At 40.5% G+C, this 14,630-nt stretch overlaps 1 protein-coding gene across 4 annotated transcripts in view; it reads right to left on the bottom strand.

Annotated features, from left to right (window-relative positions):
• Nucleotides 1-14,630, bottom strand: part of LOC110194830 (tubulin polyglutamylase complex subunit 2-like) — a 35,855-nt gene that overhangs the window by 16,268 nt on the left and 4,957 nt on the right. For 2 of the 4 annotated variants that reach the window (XM_020967396.2, XM_020967395.2), the window contains exons 2-3: nucleotides 7,945-8,024; nucleotides 3,422-3,509 (exon numbers count right to left, since the gene is read on the bottom strand). In XM_020967396.2, coding sequence (XP_020823055.1) covers nucleotides 3,422-3,509; nucleotides 7,945-8,024 — 168 coding nt within the window. Of the gene's footprint in view, nucleotides 1-3,421; nucleotides 3,510-7,944; nucleotides 8,025-10,577; nucleotides 10,663-13,621; nucleotides 13,740-14,630 lie in introns of those variants that run through there. The other 2 variants (XM_020967399.2, XM_020967397.2) reach the window with 2 other exon arrangements.

The following is a 14,630-nucleotide window of genomic DNA, read 5'->3' as shown; positions in this document are numbered from 1 at the left end:
AACTTATGGTTCCAACTTGGAACTATTCACGTGGACCCGAGACCTCACGAATAGGGAAGTTTCCTCCAGCAGTGCTGATCATGACCCATCTGTTCCCATTCATTCTGTGACACTCTTGCTCACAGCCTCCCAGAGATCACAGGCAATTGACTCCACATGCAAGAGGTCTTCTTTACCTTGCTTACTTCTTTCCCCCCAACACCATGAAGGTAGCTCTGGCATACTGTGACACCATGCAGGATGGCTCACCATCACTGAAGCACCCTCAGCTGGCCCCAGGCCAGGACGTCTCAGAACGCTGCAATCTAGGGCTTGCCCCGGAGTAAGCACTTAACAAATGAACACTTTTTCATTTGTGCCTTCCTCTCCATTTGACCAGAACATCTTTTCTGGTCATACAATTCTTTGATGACTTCTTTTACTTTGGTTCTTCAAATTTCCTCATTGGTTACATGTGACAGATTGCTCATACTGGGCTATGCTAATTTTTAATTTTTCAAAGCCTGTTGCATTCCATGTTTGACTGCCATACAGCAACACTAGTAAAATGTTAGTATCAAAAAGATGGACCTATGCTGTCATGTGAAACTTGGGGTCATTAAAGGAGCTTTGAAATTTCCTGAAAGTAATCTAGCCTGCTCTTCTAGCCCATTCAACTCAAGGCCCGATTTGTTGACCATATATACTGTCCATCTCAGATAATTGCTTCTTTGGACAAGCTCCATAAGTTCTCCATTCAAATGCCTGTTGTAATTTGGACAACAGACATTCTTCATCCCCTGGTCTTTTCCGTGTGAATGACCATGCCAAATTCCTTTGAGTGATTAGAGATCTCTTCCAGAAGACTCTGTAACGTCCTTAGCTTTGATGTGATCAGCACAATGTCATCTGCAAGGAGCAGATGGGAGCAGGAGTATCTGGAAGGCCACACCAGCCACATGGAATCCTTCTTCAACTTGGACTCTGTGCTGGACTTTCTCCAGATGATCACAGCGAGAACATTTTAGATATATATACATTTCCCTGTTTTATACTTTATCTGATGCTCCTCATCTGTCGTTATAGCTTTCAAAGAACTGTTAGCGAATTTGCTGTACGGATAAAGGATATCTTATTTTAAAAGCACCGAATAAATGCTTATTGCCTGACTCTATCAAATCAAATACTTTTCATCCCCAACCAACCAAAACCACAGTGGGATTTTATATTCTCTACATCTTTCAGTCAATTGTTCAATATTGTTTGAAAAAGCCTCCTTTGCTCCCTATTAATGCCCTCAATTGGGAGTGCTCTTGATTTGCATGCAGATGACTTTCATTAAGATTTCGCACAGACGGGAGAGAAGGCAGTTATAGATATCCTTTTCGTTACTTTTTTTTAGTATCGTCTCACATTTTTTTCCCATGTCTTTGGTATCTTCTCTTTCTTTAGATAGCTTGCATATTGTTACCTCAAAGGCTTCACAACTGTTTTGCCTCCTGCACAGATCTCTTCTGGATGCACTTGGTATAATCTAGCTTTTTTTTGGTCTTTGTTCTTTTAAGGACCATTTCTTCTGCTTCCATCAGTATAACTAAAACTGTGACATTACACGCCAAGTAGGGTTGTTCCATTGTCCTTGACAGAGCAGTCTGTAATAATAATTCTTACAAATCTTTTTCATTTTCTTGTTTCTTCCCTTAAATGCCCTTGGAATGACTTTACCAACAAATGACTTTGTTGGAGATCTTGCCAAACTATTTTTAAGCTGATTTTGCCCTCTGACTGTTTTTCTCTGCTTTACAAAACAATACTGCTTATAACTGTTCATCATCTTTTTCTGGTAAGTTTTTACCAATAAGTTTATGTTCTGACTTGGTGTTGCCTTTTGGCAGCTATCTCTCTGTTTGGCAAGTAAGTCAGATGCTTGCGGATTAATGTACTTTCTGGGCTCTTCTGGTCTTTGGTGTGGCAATCAATTCATATTGGTTAAGTTTAAATGCAAGATTATTGTAATTGGCATTGATGTCTGTTCTGCTATCCATTTCCCATTTCTAACTGTCAATTTCTTGTTGGAATTGTTCAGGATTGAATTGTTTAAACTGTATGCCATTTCTGTCATTATTATTATTTCTTCTTGCTTTTTTTAAACATGTCTGATCTTAGCTCTGATGACAGATCTGTGTTCTGACTTTACAGAGACAGTTGATTTAGAGATAACTGCCAGATTAGTAACACATTTTGACCTCTTAAAATATAATGTATTTCATTTTTGCAATGTTATTTGTTTCTCACCGTGTCTAGCGCCTACCAATTTGTTTCTCAAAGAAAATGCTCTTGATGTTGTGTGAGACCTCTGTGCAATCTCCAAGCCTTTGGCCTCTTTCAATCCCTCCTCCTGCATCATGCTCCCCCATGTTTTTCCCCATCCTCACCTTTTCCTCTACTATACTGAAGTCACCAAGTATCAAAGTATATGTTGATTTAATTTGGAGGGTCTTAGCAGCTTCTTCAAAGAATTTCTACCTCTTCATCATCAGCAAAAAATGTTAGTGTAGAAAATGCAATTATTTAATCGTAGGTTTTTTCTGCAAATACTTATCATTAGTATTACAATATGTGATAACCCAATAATCCCATAAAATAATATTTCTTGGGATAAAACCTATTCCTTAAAATCCTTTCTTTACCTCACCAAGAAGTACCTGTGAGACATCCTTCCATTTGGATTGCAACTTCCTTCTTTCTTCTGGTTTCATTTATAGTAGGAATGTCAAGATTCATAAGATTCAGCTGCTTTAGCAATATGTCCACTAGGCAATAATCTCACATTTGGAGTACTAATAGTCAAATTAAAATGGTGTCATTCTGAGCATACTCTGCCTTCTTCCGTGCCACTGTGACTATGAAAAGCAGAAAGGGGCATACAAGACTAGATGCCATTTTACATTTTTCTTTGTTTTATGGGTAGCCACAGTCAAAAATTCATCACCAAGTGGCCAGCCCACTGGTCATAATTGTCTCCATACTTAGCTAGGTTGGTGCTCTGAAAACAGACTTGGTCTGTTGCCAGGTCCATACTCTATACCTTTCCAGCATAGTAGAACCTACCAGAGCTTACATGCCTTCAAGAACTCAGGGTCACTTCCAAACTTTGATGGGGTGCTACAGTAAGACTTTGTGGGGAAACCTTGAAATTTTGAGTTATTATTGAAAAAAAAACCTTTGGACTTTTCTGGATAGTTCTACTTTGTGACTTAGCCTGAATAAGGTCAAAAACCACAGAAATCAGAGCTGATCTTCTTGGACTTCTGAGCAGGTAGAAGGAGGTGCCTGTTAAACACTGATTAGACCTAGGGGAAGTATATCTTTACTTAGAAACATTTCAGAGAAGGGCACAGTGTAGCCAGGGCAAGTAACAATGGGCAAGAGGCCAACTTACCATCGAGCTTCACACTCCACACCATGTGGAAACCATTTGTCATCAGGTAAAAATTCTTCAAGTCCTCTGGCATTGCACAGTCATTTTTCTACAATCACAAAGCAGGAGAGCATGAAGATGGGGTAGGTAAAGAAGGGTGAGTCTGTGCCTCAAACCAGAAGATGAATCCTGCAATGGGGAATGTTGTTTACCACCTCCTATCTCCTAAACCCAGGCACCAATTAGTCACTGCTCAAATTACTCCAAAAGGTATCTTTGAAGATAAACTTCCAACTATCATGGATTTGTTACTGGATAGACAATCAAATTTATGACTTCATCTGAGTTCAGTTCTGGAAAACTTCTGGACTGGCCACCCAAGGATATTTAGAAAGTACCTTCTTCCCTAAAAAATTTCTTCCTTACTACATCCTTCAAATTCCTATTGTGGAGTAAGGCAGCCAGAGCTAAAGTGCCAATTTCTATCTTTATCCTGATGGAAAACATAATATGCAGCACATTAGAAACTGGAATACCTTTCTCAATTTCCTAGACCTTGTTTTTGAATCCTTCCAATTCCTTTATCTCATCCCAAAGATGCAACTTCTACTTTGTGAGCCCCACCCCCACCCCCAGACAGTGGTTGCTTTTCATCATTTGACCTTATAACACTTTATACTTTTCTTAAGCTCTTTTAATATTCTAATCAGTAGTTTGTGTGTTTTTCTAGTCCCTACTACCGGACTATAAATTCCTCAAGGACAGAGACTGTAACTTATTCATCTAAGTATCCTCCATGTCTCCCTTTCCCCAATTAATCTCAGCACCTAACACAGCGCACTTGCACAAGGGAGGCTCTTAATAAACATTTGAGGAATGGGTGGGTGGATGGGAAATGTCTATAAAGGAGCAAGCAACAATGGCATAGTTAAAAAAAAAAGACTGATTTTCTCTCATCTGTCATGGAAAACTTCTGCTACATAAGTTGAGCTCCTCAGCACCAGGTGAGGTGAATTAATCATCTCATAGTTTCATTCATCTGGAGGGCAGATAGAGAAGAAACTCAAAGTGAATTAGATGGAAAGGAGACTAAAGAGAAGATGATGAAAGAAGAACAGCTAAACGATAAGGAGCAGGCCCTAAGTAGGGTCTAAGGTGGATGGTACAAAATAGACAATGTAGGGGCGCAGTGGATAGAGCACCAGGCCTGAAGTCAGGAGGTCTTGAGTTCAAATCTGATCTCAGACCAAACACTTGACACTTACTAGCTGTGTGACCCTGGGCAAGTCACTTAACCCCAATTGCCTAAAAATAAAAAAAAAAAGAAAATTAAAAAATTTGGAATGCTAATAACCAAAGTGCTTAAGCAATTTTAAACGTACTAAGTCTGTACTGATAATGGCCACAAAGCACAAGGCAGGGAACTGATAGACATTTAACATAGATAAAGAATCCATAAAGCTGAGGAAAACAGATAAAAAACATGGGGTGCATCTGAAGTTCATCTACATGTCTTACCAATTCTCCTAACCCAACATCAAGGGATCTCAGCCACTAGTAACAACAGAGGAAGGGGTTCTTCATTGCCTTCCCTCTGAGGGTTACCGATGGGGAGGACCCTAAGAAATAAAAGTCTAGAACACAGAGGTGCTCATGATCAGACACCTCTTCCTGAACCTTCCAGGCACAAGATCATGGCTGTTCCTTAGGGTATCGTTCATCTAAGGTCAGTCAGCCAACACTGAAGCTGGGCATTCCATTTCTGAAACTGAACTATGGGACTGGCCTGATTCAGTTCTGGCCGATGGTAACAGTACTGACCAAAGAGAGAGAGCGAGTGACAGAAGCAGAATCAAGATATTTCTGGGGTGGCTTCTATCAAAGATCTTGCCTACTCTAAAATGGACACAGGAGATGCTTTGTGGGAGGAAGGGCTCCTCTGCTTTGCTTTATTAGTGGTGGCTCAAGAAAGAATCTTCTTCATATTGATAGGGATTATCCTATTTTATAAGTCAGGATGGGGAATGGCTCATATTTTATAACTCTTTAAAGTTATAAATAAAGTATTTATATACAGACGTTATCTCACTGATTTACTCCTCATAATATCCTGGAAAGGTGAGTAGTGAGGGGAGTATTATAGAAATATATTTGCTTTAGTTTCTTTTAATTGGAGTCAGGAAGATCTGAGTTCAAATCCAGCCTCAGACACTTACTAGCTATGTAACCCTTGGCAAATCATCTAACTTCTCTCAGCCTCAGTTTCCTCATCTTCAAAATGGGGATAATAATACCTCCTAACTCACGGGGTTCTTGTATAGCACTCTGTAACACAGAAGGTGCTTTATCAATGTTAGCTATTATTACTACTATTATTATTGTTATTAATGTTAGCTATTACTACTACTCTCATCACTATTATTATCTATTTCCCTAGCCCTGTACTCTCTTTTAAGTTCCAAACCTACACTCCAAGTGGATGCTCACGCTGGTACCTCAAACTCCATATGGTCTTGGCCTTGCTTGTTATCTTTCCCCTTAAACCAGCTCCTTTCTTTTTCTATTTATTTTCCAATTCTGTCAGTGGCACCTTTGGACTGTTCTGAGTAGTTCTACCTTCTGCTTTAGCCTGAATAAGGTCAGAAACCGCAGAAATCTGTGCTGCTCTTCTTGGACTTCTGAGCAGGTAAAGGGAGGCTCATGTTAAACACTGATTAGACCGGCATGACCTGGGACACTAGTTTCGCCCCCTTCTATTCAGTCAGTGACCAGCTGTATTGATTCTACCCTGACCACTTTTACGCAGCCTCCCCTCTTCTCCTGCTGCCCCACACTGGCCCTCCCTACCAACCACCTGGACTACCGCAGCAATACCAAATCTGCCGCCATTCCACTCTTGCAGATTTGTTACTTTTCTACATGCTCTGCTCTAGCCAACGTGGACCACCCTCCAGGCCCAAAAACAACCTGTGTTCTGGTCTCTATTCTTTTGCTTTGCACTATTCCTTGTGCCTAAAATCTCCTTCTCCCCTCTTTCAACTGCTGAATTAACATTTACTCTTTAAAGCCCAACTCTAATTCCACTTCTTCTATGGCCTCCTTTTGCTAAGGATGTATCCCTTGATCCTTATATAGTACACCTCTCACATGTATTTGCTTTGACTATGTAGGTGTGTTTATGGGGGTTTTTTTCTTTTCTTTCTTCCTTTTCTAATTATGTTTCTTTTTCTTTTTGTTCCATTGGGGAGACAGGGGAAAAACAAATCGTATATTAACAGAAAAAATAATAAAATGAGATACTGCTCTAATTTCTAATACACTAATAATGTATTAATAGTTATTTCTGGCTGTGTTTTATCACCTACTATAATGTAAGTGCCAAAGGGCAGTGATTCTTCTTATTTATGTGATTTATCTATCCAACAGAACGTAAACTCTTAGGGGCAAGAACTGTTTTGTCTTTGTAATCCCAGGCTCTACCTCCCTCTCCCCCAGCATCCTGTCTTGTGAATATCAGACACCTGATAAATATTTGCTGTGTTACCTAAACTTCGTACAACCATTGGTCCACCACTTCTGGGACTGATTAGTTAGCTAAACTTTGTACCTCTGCTAGGTCATAGTCAGAGGAGCTATTTAACGAGTGCTTAGAGCTAAAAAGCTTATCTGGGCAGAGCAGAAAGACTAGTGAGCCTAAGAGTAAGAAACCTGGGTTCTAATCCACCATTTCTGGGACTGATTAGTTGTGTGACCCTTATCAAGTCATAAACTACTTAATTTTTCTGAGCTTCACTGTCTTTATCAGTAAAATGAAGGGCTGACTAGGCAATCTTTAAGATTTCTATTAGCTCTTATGTCCAATGTTTATACTGATATTTTATATGGGCAGTGGTGTAAACAAGCATTCCTTAGAGGTGATGACTCCCTGGGGGTGCTGGAGCCTAAGATGTAGCTGGATGGTAGGAATGGGGAGAGGAGGGAAGCTGAAGAACAAGGCAGGATGGTAACGACTTGACAGCCCAGATAAGGCATTCCTTTGCTCCCTACTCTTCTGCATTCGTGGGCCTGCTGGCATTTCTAAGACACATATCCTGTTTTTCCCAGTCACTGAAGATAAGACTCAACTCCTTTACAACATGAACCCCAAACCAGTGCTCCCTACACCATCGTCTCTGCTGGGCTACAAAGGCTCATGAGGGATCTCCTAAAAAATGTCTTTCATCTTTACAATCTTTATCACATATCCTGGATTCCAAACATGAAACTGACATGGCAATTCCCAATCTAGACCTGGATGGATCATAAGGGAATTCCAAAGATAAAATACCTTCCCAGAAAACTCTGTTAAGTTTGAAAACTCCTATTACAGGGTGAGAATTAAGCTCCCTGAGAGTGAATGGGGAGGGACAAGGGTGAATTCTGCACCACTGACTTGAAGTATGAAACTGAAGAAAGATCGTCTGCATTATCTCTATTCTTTTCTCTCTGAAGTTACTCTCTTCTTGGGAGGGAGATGTAATAATCCTGTAATGGCAGATACCTACTAGCTCCCATGAAGCAATCATATGGCGTTCGGCAGGCTCCTTTTCCATGATCTTCACCTTCGTCACTCCTGGAGATGATTCTGGAAAAGAAAGGAAATTTTGTTAGTGACAGCCCTCTCTGGGGCTGTGGCTATTGCTCAGGGACATTTCCATATTAGAGGTCCATCCTAAGGAAACCGAATCTAGTAAGTAACTCACTGGTCCTCCCAAAAAAAAAAATGTGATGTGGGGAAAGTGCCCAGATTCGGAGTCAAAGGTCCAGGGATTTTTTTCCTCATCTATAAAACGAAAGGGTTAGGCTTATCAGTTCCCTACATATCTTGGATATTGAGTTTTATCGGATATATTTGATCAAAACCTTCCCCCAACTGATAGCTTCATTTACCCTAGCTGCATGGATTTTGTTTCTGCAAAAGGTTTTGTATTTTCTTTTTTAACCAAAACTATTAAAAAAATTTTTTTTACAACTTCTCTATTCCTTGCTTGATAAAGAAGGTCTTTCATCCTACTGTCTTCTAGTTTTTTACACGACCTTATTTTTGTTTTTTGCTTTTTGGTGAGGCAACCGGGGTTAAGTGACTTGCCCAGGGTCAAACAACTAGTAAGTGTCAAGTGTCTCAGGTCGCATTTGAACTCAGGTTCTCCTGACTCCAGGGATGGAGCTCTATCCACTGCACCACCTAGTGGCCCCTTCGTGACCTTTTATATTTAAGTTGCTATCTACCTAGAGCATGTTTGTTGTTTGATTGTTTCAGTCATGACTGACTCTTCATGACCCCATCTGGGGTTTTCTTGGCAAAGATACTGGAGTGGTTTGCCATTTTCTTCTCTAGCTCATTTTACAGATGAAGAAACTGAGGCAAACACAGCTTAAATGACTTGCCCAGGGTCCTAGTAGGTGTCTGAGGCTGTGTTTGAACTCAGGAAAAGAAATTTTCCTGACTCCAGACCCAGTCCTTTGTCCATGGTGCCACCTCGCTGCCCCTGGAGCGCAGGAGCATGGTATAATAGATGGTATAGGATTCTGGGCTAAACCCAACCTCTACCAAACTACTGTCCAGTGTTTTGAGTAGTCTTTGTTGCAAAAATTCCAGGGGTCTTTCCCCTGTTCATGAGTCTCAACACAACTTCTGTATTCAATTGCTTCTGAGACTTTCTTAAGTGGTATATTCCAATGATTTTTTTTTTACCAGTTTTGAGAATTAGGGCTTCATAATGTAGTCTGAGATTTGGTTACATCTCCTTCATTTCTGCTCCCCCCGCCCCTTTTCATTGTTTTCCTTAAGATTCTACACTTTCTAGTTTCTCCAAATGAATTTTGTTATTATTTCATCTATTTCTATCATCCCCTTAATTCAGGTAACAGACTCGAACAGATTTGTAATTTCATCAATTTGAATGTTCCCTCTAATAACGCAGATGTCACCCCATCCATGTATACTTATTCTGTCTGACTCTTGTCAATGTATTTTCACTAGGATGACATAGGGACCACCCACTGAGCTGGGACTAGGGGCTCCTTTTTATATGTGTGAAGCCAAACCATGAATAACAAATTCTCTCACATTATTTAAATTTCTTCTATAAAGAATGTTTTGTAGTTGAATTTGATATCTTGAAGACTGGTAGATTAATTAATTCCCAGTTATTTGAGCATTTTACAGTTATTTTGAGTAGAATCTCTCTTTCTAGCATCTTTTTTTCCTGACAACATAGAAAATTTCCCAAACTGCTTTGTAGAAGTCATAGTATTCTGTGGATTTCTCTCCTTGCAAACAGAATATTAGGATAAAAGACTCAGGGAGATGTTATGTCATCTAGTCATATGATCACAGAACTAATATTGGAAGGGACTTCTGAGAGCATCTAGTTACAACTACCGCATTTCACAGATGAGAAACTGAGGCACAGTGAGGTTAAGTGACTGGCCCAAAGTTACATGGACTATGTAGCAGGCCTGGGACTCAAACTCAATCTTCTGGCTCTAAATCCAGCCCTCTTTTCCCTGCCCCCATCAGTGTGGCAAAGGCTGCTGGTCGTGAACCATTCTGCACTGCTGGGCTCAGCAGGCTGTGACATAGCATGTCGGATGAGCCACGTTCTCCAGAAAGAAAAGTGACCTACACAGCAACTTAGTGGCCGAGATTATTACCCAGTTTGCTGCTGACCACCATTTTGCTTTTTTTTTTTGGCTAAGGCAATGAATGGGATCAAGTGGCTTGCCCAGGGTCAAACAACTAGTAAGTGTCAAGTGTCTGAGGTCGCATTTGAACTCAGGTCCTCCTGACTCTGGGGCTGGTGCTCTATCCACTGCACCACCCAGGTGCCCCCATTTTGCTACTTTTTAAAAATATCATACTGCCTCCGAAGACTTCAGGAAAGAAAATAACTTGCTTGACTAATACCTCCTACTTTTCCTTTTCTTCCTGGAATTCATTTATATATTTTGTTTCAAGGCAACAAGCATATCCCAAAACTTTTTTTGCTTCACAGGCTGCCAGGGACAAATCACCATCAAGTGCTCAGCCTATTTTTGATCAGCATCTCTATATTTAACTAGGCTGGCCCTCAGAAAGCCAACAGGATCTGTTGCCAGGACCATATCTGGAGTCTTGCCAGCAGATATAACTTACCAGAGTTTCTTTTCTCTGCCGCAGCATTTGAGAACCCAGGGTCACCTCCAAGATACTACGAAGCATAAGAGTTGGACTTTGAGGAGTTTCTTCACACCATCAGAGCCTACAAATAATCCTCATCCTTCTGGTTGAAGCAGCTGGGTGGTTAGATAGTGGATAGAGCACCAGGCCTGGCCTCTGGAAGATTCCACTTCGTGAATTCAAATCTGGCCTCAGAAATTTACAAGCTGTGTGACCCTGGGCAAGTCACTTAACATCTATTCGCTTTGTTGTTCATCCTTCATTTTGAAGAGGACCACTGCCATCGCGGGATGATGTCTTGGCCTGCACGTGAATTGGATTCAAGTGAGGCAGCGTTGCACAAAGTTGTCAGCCTCACTTTCTTTTCCAGTCACTTAAGTCCAGTGGCAAGACAAAAGTCAGAACTGGCGATGGCCTGGGATGCAGTGGATGACCCTGGCATCTTTAATGTCTGACCAAGCTCTAAGTGCTCCAGAGCACGTGCTTCAGCCACTTTCATGGCACAAACTGTTCTCATCTGCCATTCTACCCCAGGGGAAATCTTCTCATGTAGGGGCAGACATCCCCCTAACTCATTGATGGGTTTAAGCCCTGTTGGTTACTCTCACCCCAGTTTAGCCCTTCTGCCCAGACAGTTTTACCACAGTGTGGTTGCTGCACATGCTGTAGCTTTTTGAAGCCAGATTTGAAAGCTGGGTGAAAGGTGGGCACCAAAAGTGGATGAGCAGCCCTGAAAAGGCCTTGGCTAGTCCTCATACTAGAGATGCTAGTACTTCCTTAACACCTCATACAACTGTCCTCATCATCCTCATTGTCAGTATTTGCCTTTATCCACTGGAGAAGGAAACGGCAAACCACTCCAGTATCTTTGCCAAGAAAACCCCATAACGGGATCGTGAAAAGTTGGACACAACTAACAACCAAATGTTCCTGTTGAGTCACTGTAGTAGTTATTGCATCTATTATATTTTCCTGGTTCTGCTTGCTTCAGTTCTTATGCTTCCCCCACTTCTCTGAATTTTTCATGTTCTTACAGAGCAGTAACATTCCTCTACATTCTTATGCTACAATTTGTTTAGCTACTCCCCAAAGAGCATCTACTTTTCCCCCAGCTCTTGGCTACCACAAAAAAAATGCTACTATTACTATATTGGAGTACACAGAACCTTTCTGTCTTTGACCTCCTTAGGGTAGTCTTTGAGTCAAATATAATTTACTTTCTTAGCATAGTGCCAAATTGCGTTTCAGAGTAGACCAATGCACAACTTCATTAACAGTGCATTAGTGAAGCCATTTTTCCACAACACCTCCAACACTGACTAGTAAATCCAAACTTCACAGAACAAATCCCCTTAATAAAAAGATTTGTTCTGTAAAACTTGGACTGAGTCCAAAGGCCGCACCCAAGGACCTAGAAGCCCCGTGTGGCCTGGAGGCCGCAGTTTCCCCACCCCTGGACTAGTTCCTTCTCCTATCACTTTTGCTAATTTGCTGGGTGTGGGATGAAGCCCCAGATTTTTTAAAAACTATATTTCTCTTAAAAAATGTTTTGGTTCAATTTTTCAGCTAGTTGTTAGTAATTCATAGCTCTTTTGAAAACTATTTGTTCATATCCTTTGACTATATAGCCTTTGATTTTGTTGGAAAGCAAAAGCTTTCCAATTTTGCGTAATCAAAATTACCTGTTTTATCTTTTGTTACATGCTTGGTTCCCTGGTTTGGCGAAGAATTCTTTTCCTAGTCATAGTTGTGAAAGATAACCTACTCGAACTTGTTCTTTTCTAATTTTTCATGGTGGAACTTTTTATATTTAGGTTGCATATCCATTTTAGGATTATTGAGGAACATACTGTCTACTTATATCTTTCTTTGTATCTTTTATGTACACATGTATACACACGTGCATGTATATATACACATACATATTACATATGCACATGCATACATACATGTTGTCTCCCCATTCAAATGTAAGCTCCTGGAGGGAAGGGTCTTTTTTGGCTTTTTCTTTGTATCTCTAGTACTTAGTACAGTGGCTGGAATATATTAAGTACTCAGTAAAAAAAATTTACCTATTGATTGATTCCCTGAAGATAGTACCATGATTGTGATGGATAGTACATGTCAATTTACACTCATGTAGTTTACTAACTGTTAACAGAAACAATTATATTCTTTAACTTTAATAGTTTGGTAAAAACACTTGTCCATACTATGCCCAAAGGGCTATAAAACTGTACATACGCTTTGATCCAGCAATGCCACTATTAGGTCTGCAGCCCAAAGAGATTTTTAAAAAATAGAAAAAGACCCACATGTACAAAAATATTTATAGCAGATCTTTTTGCGGTGGCCAAGAATTGGAAATTGAGGGGATGCCCATCAACTGGGGAAGGGCTGAACAAGTTGTGGTATATAACTGTGAAGGAATACTATTGTGCTGTAAGAAATGATGGGCAGAATGATTTCGGAAAAACCTGGAAAGACTGACATGAACTGTTGCAAAAGAGAAGTAAGAAAAACCAGAACAGTGCGCACGGTAATAGCAATACTGTGTGATGATCAACTGTGAATGACTTAGCTATTCTCAGCCATACGATGATCCAAGACAATTACAAAGGACTTACCATAAAAAATGCTATCCACCTCCAGAAAAAGAACTGATGGAGTCTGAATGCAGATGGAAGTACACTTTTTTAAAACTTTATTTTTCTTGTTTTTTTTAAATGGTCTGTGTTTTCTTTTGCAACATGGCTAACATGGAAATCTTTTGCATGACTACACATGTATAATCTATATAAAATTGTTTGCCTTCTCAAGGAGGCTGGAGAAGAAGGAGGGAGGGTGGGAATTTAGAACTCAGAATCTTTAAAAAATGAGTATTAAAAATTGTTATTACATGTAATTGAGTAAAAAAGAAAATATCATTTTTTAAAAGTCAGCCAAAAACCAAAACAAACCCCAAACCAAACGCTGTCCATTATGTTTGACCCCTATTTCTGCTGTCTCATAGCGCTGACCTTACATACATTGTTGTGGTCACTGTGCCTGCCGTTCTTTTGCGTCTCCTCTCTTCACTCAGCATCACTCTACACATCTTTCCATTTTTCTCTGAATTCTTCATATTTGTCATTCCTTACTGCAAAGTAATATTCCATTACATTCATAGTTTATTCAGCCATTTCCCAGTTAGTTTCTTTGATTTATCATCTCCATTTTACAGGTTAGAAAAGTGAATATAAGAGTCTTCCGAGAAGTGACAGAAGCAGGATTTGAACCTATATCTCTGCTCACACTCCAAGCCTCGGCCTCTTTCTACTGCGCCGTTTCCTCATTTCGGCCATGAATCTTCTTCTTTTTTGAGGCTGTTTCTTTCTCCCTATCTTGCCTTTGTGAAAACGACTGTGGCCTTTCACAGGCCTCATCCCACTACTGATTAGCCAGGAAGCTTTAACCTGTTCCTCTTCCAACGTGGGCTGGCTGGTCCATTTTTGGGTGGCCTGGTGGCACTCTTCTCCCTATTGGACTCAGCACAGATTCCCAGTGAGCTCTGGCTTTACGGCAGCTCACTATGAGCCCAAGCCTCCCATGAGCCTCAGCCTCCCCAGTGGCAAAGAGTACAGGCACGTGTCACCACTCCCACAACCATAAATTTTCCTGAATATGAGCTTCTACCTTCTAAGAATAGGAATTTAGAAAGAGTATTGTTCCAAAAGTTTGTCTCTGTCTTACAGATGAATATACAAGGAATCTTCATATATCCTAGAAGGTAAGAGAGAATTCAGGAAATCGTCCATTCCTACCCCCTACCTTCACTACCTCAAAGAAGGAGTCATGATCTTTAATTTGTTTTTAGGGAGAGTGTTGAATGAAGTCACTAAACACCCTTCTAATCTTCTGGTTTACTCTCCTCCGTGACCTTAACCACTGTCACACTGGTCTCCTAGCTGTTGCTCAACCTCATGGCCAGTGTCTCTGTGTGTGACTTACTCGTCTCTCATATCTGGAATGCACTCCCTCCTCTCCTCT

The sequence above is a fragment of the Phascolarctos cinereus genome, unplaced genomic scaffold (genome assembly GCF_003287225.1).
Source record: "Phascolarctos cinereus isolate Bilbo 61053 unplaced genomic scaffold, phaCin_HiC Scaffold_4;HRSCAF=312, whole genome shotgun sequence".
NCBI classification, from domain to species: Eukaryota; Metazoa; Chordata; class Mammalia; order Diprotodontia; family Phascolarctidae; genus Phascolarctos; species Phascolarctos cinereus.
The sequence above is the reverse complement of the archived record's forward strand: the minus strand, read 5'-3'. Positions and strand labels throughout refer to the sequence as shown.